Raw genomic sequence first — 18,652 nt, 5'->3', positions numbered from 1 at the left:
GGGATAGACTCCAGCACCCCATGACCCTAGTGAGGATTAAGTGGTGTATAGATAATGGATGGATGGATGGATAAATCAAGTCACGGTGGGGAATCTGATCAGAACTTTGCATTTCATGTTCAATTAGTGTCATTTTATATATTTTCAGTCACTTATTTTACTAGTTTGTAGTGTTTTTTAATTTTTTTGAGTGTTTTTGTGGGTCATCACAATGAATTTATGATATTTAATGAAACATTACAGGTTTTAATGGAAATATTTTATTTTAGAAACATTAAAAAGTTTATACGAGTCTGTGCAGAGCATCTGGGTAGAATAGTGAAAGCGGTAGAAGTTAAATATTTAAAAGTTCTGGTTGTGCTGCTTCCTGTCAAGTTGGGTTCCTTCATAATAACAGCGTGTTCAGTTCCAGCCTCTAAAATCATCCTCCTCTTACATAACATTCAGGCCGACTGGGAGGCAGAAAAACCACAGAGGGTTCTTTAAATGCTCTCAGAATGTTTCCATGACCAGACCCTGGATGATAATAACAGAGAATAACAGAGAACTGGTTCAAGAACTGTGACATCTGCTGGTGGAACTGGGAGAGAAAATAAGAAAAGAAATGAAAAACAAAGAAGGACAGACAGAAAAAAGACAAAAAGAAAAAAAAAACTAAAGAAAGAACGTAAAACAGACAAAGAAAGAAAGAAAGACAAACAGAGAGAGAAAGAAAGAAAAAAGAAAGAAAGAAAGACAAAGGTGTAACGTAGGATAAAGAAAGGAAAGCGATTAGGAAAAAATAAATAGTTGATGTAAAGAAACATAAACAGAAAGAACGAATAAAAGCCAGAAATTTGTTAAAAAAAATTTTAAAAATAAAAGAAAGAACAATGTAAAGAGAGAAACGATTAAGAAGAAATAAAGAGAAAGACGCAAAGGAAATAGAAAATGAGAAGATGAACAGAATTAAAGGAAGGAAAAAATGTAAAGATGAAAAGTTGGAAAGGAAGAACAGAAAAGGAAGGCAGAAGTAAAGATAAGAAAGAGTGAAAAAAGCAAAATATTAAACTGTTTGGTTCCAAACATGAAAATCTGAAGAAAAAAACATCAAATTAAACTTTTATTTTCTGATTTTACTTTTAATTATTAAAATTCTAAAGTGTGACTCTCCATTCAGCCTGTTCTGACATTTGGCGGGAACTTGCTCCCGCCTTTTGTTGCTTACCATCAACCACCATGACGGTCCAGGAAGAAGTTTAAAAAAAAACAAAAAAAACCCCCACTAAATATTAAACTGTTTGGTTCGAAACATGAAAACCTGAGGAGAAAAAAACATCAAACTAAATCCAAAACTTCTTTATTTTCTGTTTTTACTTTTAATTATTCAACTTCTAAATTGTGAGTCTCCATTCAGCCTGTTCTGACATTTGGTGGGAACTTTCTCCCACCTTTTTTGCTAACCGCCAACCGCCAAGATGGTCCAGGAAGAAATTTAAAAAAACAAAAAAGACAGTAAATATGAAACTATTTGGTTCCAAAAATGAAAACCTGAAGAGAAAAAACATCAAACTAAACTTATATTTCCTGATTTTACTTTTAATTATTACAGTTATTAACTCTGACGCCCCATTCACTCTGTTCTGACATTTGGCGGGAACTTTCTCTCGTCTTTTTTTCGAACCGCCAATCGCCAATGATGGTCCAGAAAGAAGATAAAAAAAACACAACTGAAAGAGTTGACATTGAAGCAAACTTTATTGAAGCGTTATGAAGCAGGGAGATGATAAGATGCAGGTTGCCATGGTTACAAGCACACACTTTACACAAGACAAACACACACTTTGAGTTCAGGGACAAAAAAAGAATAAAAATAAAAATAGCACCAAAAACCAGAGATCTACTCTACAGCACCAGTAAACCATGATGATCAAAATACACAGGAGGATGTTGTCCTTGTTTACATCCATACATCTGGTTACCAGGCAACCACTCTGTTGCCATGGGAGACTTTCTGTATTGTTTGTGTAGTTTAACTTTCATACTTGTGAGAAAAAAACAGTAATTAATATCCAGAAAACAGAACTTCATCGTGAAGAAATGAATGTTTTTATCTGTATTTTTTAATCGATTAACTGTAATTTTGCAGATTTAAAAACAAATCAAGGAAAAAATTGAAATAAAAACGGTGTAGAAGTTTACTAAATTTAGCTTTATCTGAAATCAATTTTATTTGCAATGTTTTTACATTTTTGAATCACCGTATTCCGCTGTTTGCTTGTTTTTTAAATTGTATATTTAATATTGAAAAATGGAATAAAATACAAATAGAAAAAGCTACAGATTTTTTCTCTTTTGTTAATTCTAGATATCTCGTAAAATCACAGAAAAAATAAATCTGTATTTTTACAAAAAGCAATTTGTTCTTTTACAATGTCTGACTGTAAATTTAAACTATTTTACTGTGTTTAAATCTACAAAAAAATAATTGCTGTTAAATGAAAGAAAAAAATTACCCATATTAAGAACTGAAAAATGTGATATTTTTTTGTGAAAATGTCCAGAAAGTTGAAAACATTGCAGGTAAAATATCACATTGTTTAAAATATAAAAAGCACTTTATGAAAGCAGAAATAAAACATGCATGAAAGTGTTTTTTTTAATATTAGACTGTAAATCAGAAAACAATGTTAATTTATTTAAGATGCCTGTCTTTAAAGAATCAAAAGGAGAAAAAAGTCTGAAATAAAAGCTTCCCAGTACTGATGTCTTATCAAAAAATAATTAAAAAACTTTCTTATCGAATAATCTGGTGGTTAGAAGAAGCTTATTTCAGTAAGTTTAGTGTTAAACATCTGTAAAGTAAGAAAAAATAAGAAGTTCAGCTGTCAGAGAAAGGAAGCAGTAAAAAACTAAAGTATTACAGAACTCCACCAGTACTGCACTGAAAACAGGAAATGGAATAAATTAACTCTTCGTTTTCCACTTCTGCTGCTTTAGAAAACTGTCACCTGACGCATCGTTTTATAAAATGTAAATATTTCACCTTTACTAGTCTGAAAATACTGCAGCTGATTTGATCTTTATTCTGTTTCTAAACCAAATTATTTAAATCACACGTGAACAAACTTTGACTCCTGTTTGTCGCCATCTTCAGGCTCACGTTGGAGGATTCATCTCAGTAGCTGGAAGAAGCAAAGACAAGCAGAAGTATTGATCATTGATCGATGAACTAAAAAAAATAAAAACAGGATTAATCAGGCTCAATTTACTTTGTCTTTTGGTTGACAAGAATTCACAGTAATGAGACTCTTTCTTGTCAAAGTGAAAACAGATTTCGACAAAGGAAAGTCAAAGGAGGTCACCAATACACCTATGACTCCTATATGCATGGTGGTGGCAGCATCATGATGTGAAGCATGGTGGTGGCAGCATCATCATATGAAGCATGGTGGTAGCAGCATCATGATATGAAGCATGGTGGTGGCAGCATCATGATGTGAAGCATGGTGGTGGCAGCATCATGATGTGAAGCATGGTGGTGGCAGCATCATGATGTGAAGCACGGTGGTGGAAGCATCATGATATGAAGCATGGTGGTGGCAGCATCATGATGATGTGAAGCATGGTGGTGGCAGCATCATGATGATGTGAAGCATGGTGGTGGCAGCATCATGATATGAAGCATGGTGGTGGCAGCATCATGATATGAAGCATGGTGGTGGCAGCATCATGATGTGAAGCATGGTGGTGGCAGCATCATGATGTGAAGCATGGTGGTGGCAGCATCATGATATGAAGCATGGTGGTGGCAGCATCATGATGTGAAGCATGGTGGTGGCAGCATCATGATGTGAAGCATGGTGGTGGCAGCATCATGATATGAAGCATGGTGGTGGCAGCATCATGATGTGAAGCATGGTGGTGGCAGCATCATGATATGAAGCATGGTGGTGGCAGCATCATGATGTGAAGCATGGTGGTGGCAGCATCATGATGTGAAGCACGGTGGTGGCAGCATCATGATGTGAAGCACGGTGGTGGCAGCATCATGATGTGAAGCACGGTGGTGGCAGCATCATGATGTGAAGCACGGTGGTGGCAGCATCATGATGTGAAGCACGGTGGTGGCAGCATCATGATGTGAAGCACGGTGGTGGCAGCATCATGGTGTGAAGCACGGTGGTGGCAGCATCATGATGTGAAGCATGGTGGTGGCAGCATCATGATGTGAAGCATGGTGGTGGCAGCATCATGATATGAAGCATGGTGGTGGCAGCATCATGATGTGAAGCATGGTGGTGGCAGCATCATGGCATGAAGCATGGTGGTGGCAGCATCATGATGTGAAGCATGGTGGTGGCAGCATCATGGTGTGAAGCATGGTGGTGGCAGCATCATGATGTGAAGCATGGTGGTGGCAGCATCATGATATGAAGCATGGTGGTGGCAGCATCATGATATGAAGCATGGTGGTGGCAGCATCATATTAGGTACCAGTATTTCATTCTTACGCCGTCATGCTGCATCCAGAGATGTGAGCAGACGTTCCGGTGTACTGGACGTCACATCGAACCACATTGTTGTTGAAGTTGGACTCTGGAACCTGCTGTCTGGGATTTACTGTAACCTGCAGGGAAACACAGTACAGCAGCAGTTATAGTATTATCTGCTGGTTTACTGAGCTTTAAGTACAAGTACAGACACAGAAGCTTCATTTAAAAAGGCTCAAATTGATTGTAGTTTTTATACTCAAACTGTGTATTTAGTGGGGCGTATTTTCAGTATTTAGAGCTCTGATGAGTGTTTTACTGACTAATAATCTCAGAATACTCTCTGTAGAAGGACAGAGATAGTATTTTATGTACTCTCCCCAGGGTTCAGACCTTGAGGATGTATTTTCCAGGACTAACGTCGGTGATGTCGATCCACTGACAGTCGATGTCAGCGTTGTAGGTGTCGTAGCAGCCGGGACTCAAACCCTGGAAGGAAAACTCACAATCACTACCTTTTACTGGATAAATCACTAAATAAACATTCAAACATGTATTTAATATTGTTATTATTGGTGTTTGAGAGCATTTTTGTTCGTTCTTTTACTTTTTATTGTGTGTATTACTGCAGTTTTTAGAGAGTCTGGTTGCTTTTACCTGTGTGTTGCTTTAAGTTGGTTGAAAATGTAAACAAACCCGTCACGTGCATCATGATATCGATCAGTTCTTCATGAAAACCAAAGACTTTCATGCATGTATGAATCATTTTACTAGAAGATAACAGAATATTGTAACGGACTGATATTGTTGTTGATGTTGAGGTTTCAATGTTTATTGTTCAGTTCCAGATTTCCCTGATGTCAGTGAACGTGCCATGTTTAGTTAGCTCACCTCTGATTGGCTGAGAGTCAGCAATAGAGAGAGCTGGGAACGGCGGCTAATTCTGGAGCTAAGTTATGGGGTTTTTCTAGTTATTCTGGTGTTGGCTACGGTCCACAGTAGCCTGTATGAAGGTTCAATAAACCAGCAGAGAACCAGATAAAGTCTTACTCATTCATCACAGAGGGTCGCTACAATATGTTGACCTGTTTTTACATCTTGACCCATGTTGGTCGGTGTTTCCTCCTGTTCCCAGCATTTTATTCTATCTAATTTCACTTCCATGGAGACGGCTTTCCTTTTCTTCCAAGCATCAGAAGAGTCTGACCTCCGCTGGGAGCCATAATGAAGGACAGAAAGTTAGTGAATGTAGCACAATCCAAGGTGGACTACAACCAGAGAATGGAAACAAAGCTGTCTGATAGCACCATGACGACGTATTTATTGACAACTAGTTCCACGTAACCAGTTCTGATGAAATGACAAAACGCTGTAGGTCGATGATGTCGTAAACCGAGGACCTCCTGTACAGGCGAAGCATCGGTAGTATTTGTACCTGTGTGTGTGAAGTACAGGCGAAGCGTCGGTAGTATTTGTACCTGTGTGTGTGAAGTACAGGCGAAGCGTCGGTAGTATTTGTACCTGTGTGTGTGAAGTACAGGCGGCGTGTCGGTAGTATTTGTACCTGTGTGTGTGAAGTACAGGCGAAGCGTCGGTAGTATTTGTACCTGTGTGTGTGAAGTACAGGCGAAGCGTCGGTAGTATTTGTACCTGTGTGTGTGAAGTACAGGCGAAGCGTCGGTAGTATTTGTACCTGTGTGTGTGAAGTACAGGCGAAGCGTCGGTAGTATTTGTACCTGTGTGTGTCAAGTACAGGCGAAGCGTCGGTAGTATTTGTACCTGTGTGTGTGAAGTACAGGCGGAGCGTCGGTAGTATTTGTACCTGTGTGTGTGAAGTACAGGCGAAGCGTCGGTAGTATTTGTACCTGTGTGTGTGAAGTACAGGCGAAGCGTCGGTAGTATTTGTACCTGTGTGTGTGAAGTAGAGGCGAAGCGTCGGTAGTATTTGTACCTGTGTGTGTGAAGTACAGGCGAAGCGTCGGTAGTATTTGTACCTGTGTGTGTGAAGTACAGGCGAAGCGTCGGTAGTATTTGTACCTGTGTGTGTGAAGTACAGGCGAAGCGTCGGTAGTATTTGTACCTGTGTGTGTGAAGTACAGGCGGAGCGTCGGTAGTATTTGTACCTGTGTGTGTGAAGTACAGGCGAAGCGTCGGTAGTATTTGTACCTGTGTGTGTGAAGTACAGGCGAAGCGTCGGTAGTATTTGTACCTGTGTGTGTGAAGTAGAGGCGAAGCGTCGGTAGTATTTGTACCTGTGTGTGTGAAGTACAGGCGGCGTGTCGGTAGTATTTGTACCTGTGTGTGTGAAGTACAGGCGAAGCGTCGGTAGTATTTGTACCTGTGTGTGTGAAGTACAGGCGAAGCGTCGGTAGTATTTGTACCTGTGTGTGTGAAGTACAGGCGAAGCGTCGGTAGTATTTGTACCTGTGTGTGTGAAGTACAGGCGAAGCGTCGGTAGTATTTGTACCTGTGTGTGTGAAGTACAGGCGAAGCGTCGGTAGTATTTGTACCTGTGTGTGTGAAGTACAGGCGAAGCGTCGGTAGTATTTGTACCTGTGTGTGTGAAGTACAGGCGAAGCGTCGGTAGTATTTGTACCTGTGTGTGTGAAGTACAGGCGAAGCGTCGGTAGTATTTGTACCTGTGTGTGTGAAGTACAGGCGAAGCGTCGGTAGTATTTGTACCTGTGTGTGTGAAGTACAGGCGAAGCGTCGGTAGTATTTGTACCTGTGTGTGTGAAGTACAGGCGAAGCGTCGGTAGTATTTGTACCTGTGTGTGTGAAGTACAGGCGAAGCGTCGGTAGTATTTGTACCTGTGTGTGTGAAGTACAGGCGAAGCGTCGGTAGTATTTGTACCTGTGTGTGTGAAGTACAGGCGAAGCGTCGGTAGTATTTGTACCTGTGTGTGTGAAGTACAGGCGAAGCGTCGGTAGTATTTGTACCTGTGTGTGTGAAGTACAGGCGAAGCGTCGGTAGTATTTGTACCTGTGTGTGTGAAGTACAGGCGAAGCGTCGGTAGTATTTGTACCTGTGTGTGTGAAGTACAGGCGAAGCGTCGGTAGTATTTGTACCTGTGTGTGTGAAGTACAGGCGAAGCGTCGGTAGTATTTGTACCTGTGTGTGTGAAGTACAGGCGGAGCGTCGGTAGTATTTGTACCTGTGTGTGTGAAGTAGAGGCGAAGCGTCGGTAGTATTTGTACCTGTGTGTGTGAAGTACAGGCGAAGCGTCGGTAGTATTTGTACCTGTGTGTGTGAAGTACAGGCGAAGCGTCGGTAGTATTTGTACCTGTGTGTGTGAAGTACAGGCGAAGCGTCGGTAGTATTTGTACCTGTGTGTGTGAAGTACAGGCGGAGCGTCGGTAGTATTTGTACCTGTGTGTGTGAAGTACAGGCGAAGCGTCGGTAGTATTTGTACCTGTGTGTGTGAAGTACAGGCGAAGCGTCGGTAGTATTTGTACCTGTGTGTGTGAAGTACAGGCGAAGCGTCGGTAGTATTTGTACCTGTGTGTGTGAAGTACAGGCGAAGCGTCGGTAGTATTTGTACCTGTGTGTGTCAAGTACAGGCGAAGCGTCGGTAGTATTTGTACCTGTGTGTGTGAAGTACAGGCGGAGCGTCGGTAGTATTTGTACCTGTGTGTGTGAAGTACAGGCGAAGCGTCGGTAGTATTTGTACCTGTGTGTGTGAAGTACAGGCGAAGCGTCGGTAGTATTTGTACCTGTGTGTGTGAAGTAGAGGCGAAGCGTCGGTAGTATTTGTACCTGTGTGTGTGAAGTACAGGCGAAGCGTCGGTAGTATTTGTACCTGTGTGTGTGAAGTACAGGCGAAGCGTCGGTAGTATTTGTACCTGTGTGTGTGAAGTACAGGCGAAGCGTCGGTAGTATTTGTACCTGTGTGTGTGAAGTACAGGCGAAGCGTCGGTAGTATTTGTACCTGTGTGTGTGAAGTACAGGCGAAGCGTCGGTAGTATTTGTACCTGTGTGTGTGAAGTACAGGCGGAGCGTCGGTAGTATTTGTACCTGTGTGTGTGAAGTACAGGCGAAGCGTCGGTAGTATTTGTACCTGTGTGTGTGAAGTACAGGCGAAGCGTCGGTAGTATTTGTACCTGTGTGTGTGAAGTAGAGGCGAAGCGTCGGTAGTATTTGTACCTGTGTGTGTGAAGTAGAGGCGAAGCGTCGGTAGTATTTGTACCTGTGTGTGTGAAGTACAGGCGGCGTGTCGGTAGTATTTGTACCTGTGTGTGTGAAGTACAGGCGAAGCGTCGGTAGTATTTGTACCTGTGTGTGTGAAGTACAGGCGAAGCGTCGGTAGTATTTGTACCTGTGTGTGTGAAGTACAGGCGAAGCGTCGGTAGTATTTGTACCTGTGTGTGTGAAGTACAGGCGAAGCGTCGGTAGTATTTGTACCTGTGTGTGTGAAGTACAGGCGAAGCGTCGGTAGTATTTGTACCTGTGTGTGTGAAGTACAGGCGAAGCGTCGGTAGTATTTGTACCTGTGTGTGTGAAGTACAGGCGAAGCGTCGGTAGTATTTGTACCTGTGTGTGTGAAGTACAGGCGAAGCGTCGGTAGTATTTGTACCTGTGTGTGTGAAGTACAGGCGAAGCGTCGGTAGTATTTGTACCTGTGTGTGTGAAGTACAGGCGAAGCGTCGGTAGTATTTGTACCTGTGTGTGTGAAGTACAGGCGAAGCGTCGGTAGTATTTGTACCTGTGTGTGTGAAGTACAGGCGAAGCGTCGGTAGTATTTGTACCTGTGTGTGTGAAGTACAGGCGAAGCGTCGGTAGTATTTGTACCTGTGTGTGTGAAGTACAGGCGAAGCGTCGGTAGTATTTGTACCTGTGTGTGTGAAGTACAGGCGAAGCGTCGGTAGTATTTGTACCTGTGTGTGTGAAGTACAGGCGAAGCGTCGGTAGTATTTGTACCTGTGTGTGTGAAGTACAGGCGAAGCGTCGGTAGTATTTGTACCTGTGTGTGTGAAGTACAGGCGGAGCGTCGGTAGTATTTGTACCTGTGTGTGTGAAGTACAGGCGAAGCGTCGGTAGTATTTGTACCTGTGTGTGTGAAGTACAGGCGAAGCGTCGGTAGTATTTGTACCTGTGTGTGTGAAGTACAGGCGAAGCGTCGGTAGTATTTGTACCTGTGTGTGTGAAGTACAGGCGAAGCGTCGGTAGTATTTGTACCTGTGTGTGTGAAGTACAGGCGAAGCGTCGGTAGTATTTGTACCTGTGTGTGTGAAGTACAGGCGAAGCGTCGGTAGTATCCGGGGTCACAGGACGTATCCTCCAGACAGAAACTGGCTTTATGACCTTCAGCTACTGGACTCTGAGTCTGAACGTCCAGCAGCTCGTAGAGGCTGAACTCATCCATGCTGTGGAAGTGACTGAACAGGAAGGAACATGAGTAATAGTACACAAGTATCCGAGTAAAAGTACACATTATGCAGTAAAATGTTTCCTGGGACTCTCTTTATCTGCCTCCATCACTTGTGGAATTCTCTTCGACAGAGTTTCCTGTAAAGTTACAGTAAACATCTGTTCACCGGTAATAATCTGTCTAAATAAATTATGATAAATTCTAACTTATCTAAACAGTTAACCACCATAAAATGTAAAAGTACAACACTGTGTTGTGTTTTGGACTAAATATAATCAGTAGTTTTAGTGTCTGAATTCATTAAGAAGACCAAAATAATGTTAAAAACATCAAACATCTGTATTTTTAAATCACTGTAATTCGTTCTTATGAAATGTTTGACCATAAAACCACAACAATCTTTACTGTTTTTTTCTTTAATGATTGATAGAACCTGGTCCATCTAATGAAGAGAAACATGGAAATCTGGCATCTTTGCTGCCCAAGGTTCTACATTTATTCATGGTTTTTGTTGTGTTTGTTTTCTGTGTATTTCTGTCTGAAACGTGGCGCAGTTAAAGTGCAGAGCAGCATAAATGGCTCATAGTGGTACTTCCTAACAGTACTGGAGTAGAAGTACTGGGTTACTGGAGAATAGAAGCAGTGGGTTTCTTTAGAGAAGAAGTACTGGTATTCTCCACCTACTTGTGACTAGAGTAGAAGCAGTGGATTACTCTAGAGTAAAAGTAGTGGATTACTCTCCACCTACTTGTGACAGCTGTGCCACTCCCAGGCGTATCGCGGTTTGCTGGGCAGGAAGTCGGCGGTTCCCTGATTCTTCACCCTCTGAGGAAACCTCAGCAGAACTCTGGTGTCGTAGTCCTGAGCATAACGAGCCGAGCTGCAGAAATATTAACAATTAATCAGGGAATACACATAATTATTAGGAAGTTACTAGTTAGTTATTAGTTACTCAGCTAGAAGATGTTTTATTAAGTAATGAATTGAGCAAAATAACATATTTACAGCTTTTAAGTTCCACTGTCACAATATTTAGCTCCCATAATGGGTTTTCTATCGAAGATACACATTTGGTTGTGTATTATGTCAATTAACGTCTATAGATTTTATGATAAATATCTCAAAATTAACTTTTTCTGCAATTCTGACACAGAAATCTTCACTTTGACATCACTTAGATACACTAAACTTTCCCATTTTATTCCTATTTATACTCTGAAGGTCATTTATGAAATGTTTGGCTCCCTAAAAGACGGCAAAAATTGATTGTAACGGTATTTTCTGATTTATTATGTTGAAAAATAGAAATAAAAACCTTGGATTTGACAAAAAGAAACAAGAATTAGAAGCTGCTTCTACGCTGTTGTGGAATGAATCAGAAATGAGTGGATATTTAATGAGATAATGTTCTGTTTACAGGCTAACGGCTAATAAAGGCTATTCTATTTAAGCTAAAAATGATAAAATCTGCATTAATGGGGAAGATTCAAGGTAATATTTAGTCAAACTGTGATTGTTTTATAGAAATGAACTTAAATTAGCTTCATACAGTGATGTAAACACATTTTAAATATGTGAAAACACACAACTGGTGCCTTGTTAGAGAATAAATAGCTAATTTCTGTTCATATTTTGCTGCTCAGCTAAAAGTTTCTGACCTCATTGAAGAAGAATGAAGCTAGCAGCTGATTGGTGGATTTCTCTAAAACCTTTATCGTATTAAATAAAACGCTAAAAGCTGCAGAGTGTGTTGTTACGTGGCGAGGCAGTTCTCCTCAGCAGCACAGCGCAGGTTGAACATCGACATCCTCTGGACATAGGAGGCGATCTGGATGTAGTACGGATCAGGAACCAGATCAGGAAGACCTGGAACCAGAATGGAACAATCATTATGTTGGTTCTTTTATAGGTTTATTAAAGGTTTTCTGGAAATACGGGTCAAAAATATACTCACAGAAACTTAGATAATCAGTTTTAGTGATGTAGAAAGTTGTGTTAATCAGATTTTCTTAGTTTCGTGGCCTTTTTACTCCTTGCTCGTGATTCCATTTGACTACAGCTGCTGACTCCTCTGAGCCAGTTTAAACATCCATCCATCCATCCATCCATCCATCCATCCATTCATCCATCCATCCATCCATCCATCCATCCATCCATCCATCCATCCATCCATCCATCCATCCATCCATCCATCCATCCATCCATCCATCCATCCATCCATCCATCCATCCATTATCTATACACCACTTAATCCTCACTAGGGTCATGGGGGGCTGGAGTCTATCCCAGCTGACTCAGGTGAAGGCAGGGGACACCCTAGACAGGTCACCAGTCTGTCACAGGGCTACATACAGAGACAAACAATCACTCTCACATTCACACCTACGGGCAATTTAGAATGATCAATTAACCTCAGCATATTTTTGGACTGTGGGAGGAAGCCGGAGTACCCGGAGAAAACCCACGCATGCACAGGGAGAACATGCAAACTCCATGCAGAAAGATCCCGGGAAAGCCGGGACGCGAACCAGGGATCTTCTAGCTGCAAGGCGAAAGTGCTAACCACTACACCACTGTGCAGCCCTCAGTTTAAATAGAACCCCTTAAATCAACTCATTAGACAATTTAGACTTTCTTCTTTAAAAAATACCCAAACTAATTTATGATTAAAATATTTGCAGATTTTGCTGTAAATTAACAAATATTTAGATGATCGAGCAAAATTTCAAGGAAAATGTCAAAAATTTGATGCCTCTCGCTTTTTAAAAATGTAAATTTCTTGTTTTTCTCATCTTTTATCACATTTAAAAAGCTCATGGTACATTTAAATTATGATTTTGTTTTTAAAGAACATAATTAAATGTTTAAAATGGCTCTTAAATAGGCTTCTTAACTCGTTGTGAGTGATGATGTGACGACCCTCCAGCTTGCCACCAGATGTTACTGATCAGGAGCTGAGTGTCGCCACCTGACTGAGCTCCATCTGCAATCAGTGGCTCAGCTGCATTTAATCGCTCTCCTTTTCTAGTCGAGGTCTCGCTGGCAGGAGCAGTGTGTCCGTGGAGCTCCAGTCCCTCGTAGAGATCTGGCTGATTTGGGCCTTGGCAGCAGTGATAGATTCTTTTGTTTGGCAATAAAAGTTTTGTTTAGCATGGTACAGTGGTGGTTCTCCGCATCTTTGCTACAACTGAGGAGCCGAGTTGTAACAATTACGTTCAACTACAGCTGCTGACTCCTCTGATCCACTTTAAATAGAACCAATTAGATCCACTCATTAGACTCAAACACTACAGTGGGAAAGTCTGAGGAGCTCAGTAAAGATCTGAAAAAGAAAATCATCGACTTGAACCAGTCAGAAAAGTCTGAAATGCTCTCTTGTGATCAATTACAGAAAGATGTGCAACAGATTAGTGCTTGTGGTGCGTTCAGGTGCAACTTTTTAAGCCAAAGTACTTTTGTTGGTTAAACCAAGTAGTCTTGGATCCGAAATGTAACCAACTAGTTTTCTTGATTAAACTTTACCAGTTAGTTTTGTGGCCTAAATTTAGCCAAGTAGTTTGTTGCTAAAAGTTAATCAGGTAGTTTTAGTGTCTGAACTTAATGACATTCTTTAAGAGAAAAAACTTAACCAAGTAGATTGTTTGTTTTGTTGTTTTTTTGTTTGTTAGCCTGCTAATGCTATAAGATTGAACACTGACTCGGGCAAGGCGTGAGTTCTTGTCTTATTGGATCTACGTGCTGCGTTTGACACTGGATCACAGTTTACTGCTGGTTGGAAACTTGGGCAGGACTCAAAGGAACAGTTCTAGACGGGTTCAAGTCTGACTTGGAGGAGCAGAGTTATGTTGTGACTATTGGAAGTCATGAATCCGATGGAGTGGTTATGACATATGGAGTATGTCAATGGTCAGTCCCTATAGATGCTGCCTCTGGGTCACATCCTCCAGAACTCAAATGTTAACTATCATTGTTATGCTGACAATACACAGATATATCTAGAACTGTCCCCAGATGACCACCGTCCAATAGGATCATTGTGTTGCTGCCAAGAGCAAGTCAATAATTGGATGAACCAACATGTCCTTCAGTTAAACTAGGACAGAACTGAGACAATTGTTTTTGCCAACAAAGAGAAAAGGACCATTGATAGTAAATATCTTGAGTCACAATCCCTAGAAACTAAAGACCAGGTCTGAAACCTTGGTGTGCTGAAAGATCTGACCTCCAGCAGTCAGATCAATCACTAAGACAGCCTTCTATCAGCTAAAGAACAGATCCAGACTTCAGGGATTCATGTCCACAAAAGACCAGGAGAAGTTTCTTCATGCTTTCATCTCCAGTAGACTGGACTTCTGGAACGACCTTCTGATTGGACTAAACCAAAAAAGCATTAGACAGTCGAGTGTTGACCAGAACTAAGAGACCAGAACGTCAGTCCAGTTCTAAAGTCTTTACACTGGTTCCAGTCAGCCATAGAATAGATTTTAAAGTTCTGGTCTATCAGTCTCTGAGTGGGTACAGAACACATTAATGACCTGTTAATGGAACATAAACCAGGAGAGCTCTGAGATCTACAGGTCAGATAGTCGAGCCCAGAGTTCAAATCAAACATGATGAAGCAGCATTTAGCTGTTATGTTCCACACAAATAGAACAAGCTACCAGGGGTTATGGTCAGCAGCAAACGTTCAGATTTTCAAGTCCAGGTTAAAAACTTTCCTTTATCCATGTTTCATTTGTTTCTATGTGAAGAACATAGAGCTACTCCAAACAATACAAATAAAAATGCCTTGCCTTTGTTTATTTTTTTGTTGAAACTTAACCAAATAGTTTTGGTGCCTAAACTTAAAGATGTAGCTTTTGATGTGCTTTGATTTGTTTTTTATTTGTTTGTTTTTTAGTTTTTGTCTTGGATCCTAAACCAGTTGAACACTGACTTAATAAAAAGCAAACTCAGAGTAAAAAGTGACTAAAAGCAAGAATCTAAAAGGACATTTAAATGAAAAAACCAAACTATAAGAAACGTCTGAAATGGAGCTGAAATTTAAGTTTCTGCTCATTTAAATGTAAAACTTTAGACAGTTCTGCTCTGAATTGAACCTGACAGGCTGATGTTTCTGTCAATCATCATGATATCACAGAATAAGGGGCGGGGCCTGTTTAACCCCGCCCCCTGGTTTTATCTGGAATCGTTCTGAGGCCTTGTCCACACATAGCAGGGTTTTTGTAAAACCGAATATCCTTCCCCCTCCGTCTAGAAAAAAACTTACATACACACCACCTCGTTTTTAGAAAAAAACTTCATCCACACCTAACCGCATAAGTGCGTTTTTCAGCACATTCATAAGCATGCCGGACCTTTAGGTGGCAGTAGTTCCCCAAATCCTAGCAAGGTGGTGGAGAATAACCGTCCTTAACGTCGTCCTTCGCCTGTGTTGTTGAATGTGGAGCAGTATCTGGGCTTGTAAAAACAAGCAAGTAAAAAGCGCCTGTACAAGAAACAGCGTCCAAAACCTTGTGAGAGCATCCATACTGTTACCCAATGTAAACACAGGTCGCATATGTGACGTAAGAACATATTTTGTCGCAGGCGGTGACGTTTCGAAACGCAAAACCCCGGTTACTGATGTCCACATGCAGACGCATAAAACGGAGAATTCGCAAATCTTCACTTTGGTCGGAGTTTTTAAAAAGAATCGTTTTTGATGACGTAAATCTGCGTTTTCGTGTGGATGATAGGCCGAATCGTAGAAAAATATCTTCATTTTGTGAGATACCCGGCTACGTGTGGACAAAGGCCTGAGACTCTAGAGGATTAAAATTAGGATGAAATGTGGTGGAAACTCCTTTAAAGTGCAGCAGATTAGAACAGAACTACAGAAGCATCAAGTTTATTTATTTTAATAAAACAGAAAACCTTCCTTTAAAGAGTCGTTATGAGGCAGAAATGGAGAAAATGAACATCTGTCTTCATTTAAGTCAACATTAGTGAAGCTGCTGAGCACTAATGAGCCTTTAAATGGTATTCTGAGCTTTATGATGCAGGCTGTCAGGAGTTTTACTGTTTAATGAGGATTAAACTTATTTTAAACACGAGACATGAAATTATTCAGAACTAGGGTTTAAAATGAAGAAATTAAGGCTCATGTTTGGTTATTTTATGAGGTTTAACAGGATTTGATGAGCAGAAAGCAGAGATAGTTAAAGAGGAATCAGACTTGAGGCTAATGATGGTGTTTCATGTAGAGTTGAGGCGGTTCTGGTACCGTTCTGGTGGTATCTGGTTCCGTATCCGTTCTGGGTCTGGGTCCGGGGTCTGGGTCTGTAGTAGGAGTTGTAGTAGTTGTAGTAGGGGTAGTAGTTGGAGGCCTTGTACGGGTTGTACGGATCATCTCCCGCCATCATGTCCTCCCGTCGGACCGGCTCGGACTCCCCGGTACCGGGACCGGTACCGGCACCGGTACCGGCACCGGGCTGCTGCTGCTGTTGGCGCGTCGCGGTGCGTAATTGCGCGGAACTGCTGGCGGCGGGGACGCGCGGGGAGCTGCGGGCCGCGGCGGGGACCGTGTCGTTACTGAGGAGCACCACGGGGTGTCCGCGGCGGGGAGAACCGCTCAGCCTCCGGGCCGACGGCCGGTACTGAGCCCCGCGGCTCAGGATGCTGAAGACGTGCCCGTTGTGTTGCCATGTCAACCCGCGGCGGAGCGCGTCCTCGTCACCGGCGGCGTCCTGAGCGCGCAAAGCATCCAGGAGGGTGAAGAGGAAGAAGAAGAGCAGCAGGAGGTCCAGAGAAAACTCCTTCATGGTGGAAAAATAAATGATTATCTGGTCGAAGATGCAGAGAAGTTCTGGTTCTGTGCTGCTCAGATGAAGGTCTGAATGAAATGTTGGAGCTGAAGGAGGAGGAGGAGGAGGAGGAAGAGGAGGAGGAAGAGGAGGAGATGAAGGTGTTTCAGGTCCAGTTTCAGGTGTTTCCTCTGGATCCAATCAGCTGTTTTCAATCAGGGTCAACTTTTAGAGAAACTCTCCAAGAAGTGGCTCCATGTTGGTTTATTATTAGTCTACACTGTAGAAGTGAAAACATTTACTGTGAATTATAGAAACACAATATTATTTTGTGTTTATTTAGAGAATTGATCTGTGTAAAGAAGCAGTAAAATAGAGCATTATTTAATGAACAGAAGAGTCAGAAGAAGCAGCTCCAGATGACTGAATGTCCCTTCAGGACTTCTGGGTTTTTAAGCTTCAAACTTTCTTCTTTCTGTGTAAAGTTGCAGCTTTGGCGTCGTCCGTTGCTGCTGCAGGTCTTTGGTTTGGCTGAACGCTGAACTATAATTTCTTGAGGCCAGAAAAATACAAAGTGAAGAAAAGAAAGTCAAGGACAAAGTGTGAAAGCAGTGGTCCAAATCTGCATCTGTTTAAGTCACAAACATTCGAGTATGAAGACAGAGAATCCGGGATTTACAAAGTACAAAGTGCAAAGTACAAAATGACTAGAAACATGTCTAAAATGATCCAAAAAGACAGACTTGTGTCCAGAATGACCAGAAACAACTCAAAAGTTACTAGCAACATGTCTAGAATAACACAAACATGTTCAAAATGACTAGAAAAATATCCAAAATGGCTAGAGAAATGTCACAAATGGCAAAGATATGTCCAAACGGACTAGAAACATGTCTAAAATAACTAGAAAATGTCCAAATTGACTTGAAACATGTCTAAAATAACTAGAAAATGTCCAAAATGACTAGCAACATGTTCAAAAAGACAGAATTGTGTCCAAAATGACACAAACATGAGCAGAACCCTGAACCTGGCTAAATCCTGAAACACAAGGCGAGGAACCAGGCAGTAAAATGGGATTTTTTTTTAGCTACAACTGCAGTAAAATGAAGTTTGACTAAAATAACTTTGTCTTGGCCTCATTGTCTTCTGTGCTCAGGATGAGCTGTAATTAAAGTGATTATCTCTGTGGTCAGAGCTGCTCTCTAATTTCACTCACATCTGAAGGTTTGGACTTAAAACTGTATCTGGAGGGTCCAAGGTGGATAAAAAGGCTCAAAATGCTCCAATTCTTTCAGCTTTTTATGTTTCTGGAAGCATTTGCAGCTTGATAAAGTGTTTTAATGCATTAAAATGACTAGAAACGTGTGTTTTTCTGCATTAAAAGTATAAAAGCTGTGAATGTCTGCAGCTGCTGCATGTTTCAGAGCTTCCAGAGGTGCAGTGCAGCCGGTTTTAGATGCTTTGTTTGGTTTTTTATTGGAAAAATGACCCCAGGCCTCCTGCTGAGAGCTCAGGATGCTCTGAAGCAGCTGAAATTGAAGCACCTACAGAGTGAGAATTTCCTCCCTTAAGAAAAACCGTAAAACCCTCCAGCAGCCACCCACACAGTCCTGCAGGTTAGGAAGAATAACTGACCTGCTCTCTGGAAAACCGGCTTAGCTTTGGTCATTCTCCTCAACAACATATTAGGGTGCAAACAAAAACTTAGATAAATGGAGCCTCAACTATCACCAGGTGTTAGTTGTTGTGTAACGGGATTAAAACAAACTCAGTTAGGTGCATAACTCGGTTTTGAAGTCACAGTTTGGTACGTTGTTTGACTAGAAACATGTCCAGAATTACAAAAACATGTCCAAAAGGACAAATGTGTGTCCTAAACTGTATTCACAATTACTACAAACATATTCAAAATTGCAAAAAAATTGTCCAAAATTACTAGAAACATGTTCAAAATTACAAAAACATGTTCAAAATGACAAGAAACCATCCAATTAAAAAACATGTTCACAATGACTAAAAACAT

The 18,652-nt window shown here is 41.4% G+C and overlaps 1 protein-coding gene across 1 annotated transcript; it reads right to left on the bottom strand.

Moving 5' to 3' along the window:
• Positions 1-1,718: 1,718 nt before the first annotated feature.
• LOC111585553 (protein-lysine 6-oxidase) lies at positions 1,719-16,825 on the bottom strand. The gene is made up of 7 exons (XM_023295102.3): positions 16,107-16,825; positions 11,599-11,707; positions 10,590-10,721; positions 9,692-9,848; positions 4,866-4,961; positions 4,494-4,609; positions 1,719-3,164 (listed from the first exon to the last, which is right to left on the bottom strand). Exons 1-7 carry the CDS (start codon positions 16,642-16,644, stop codon positions 3,158-3,160), a joined length of 1,155 nt encoding a protein of 384 aa, XP_023150870.2. The 5' UTR covers positions 16,645-16,825; the 3' UTR covers positions 1,719-3,157.
• Positions 16,826-18,652: the final 1,827 nt, after the last annotated feature.

Source organism: Amphiprion ocellaris, chromosome 6, assembly GCF_022539595.1.
Source record: "Amphiprion ocellaris isolate individual 3 ecotype Okinawa chromosome 6, ASM2253959v1, whole genome shotgun sequence".
NCBI lineage: Eukaryota > Metazoa > Chordata > Actinopteri > Pomacentridae > Amphiprion > Amphiprion ocellaris.
Note: the sequence above shows the minus strand (reverse complement) of the source record. Positions and strands in the feature narration are given on the sequence as shown.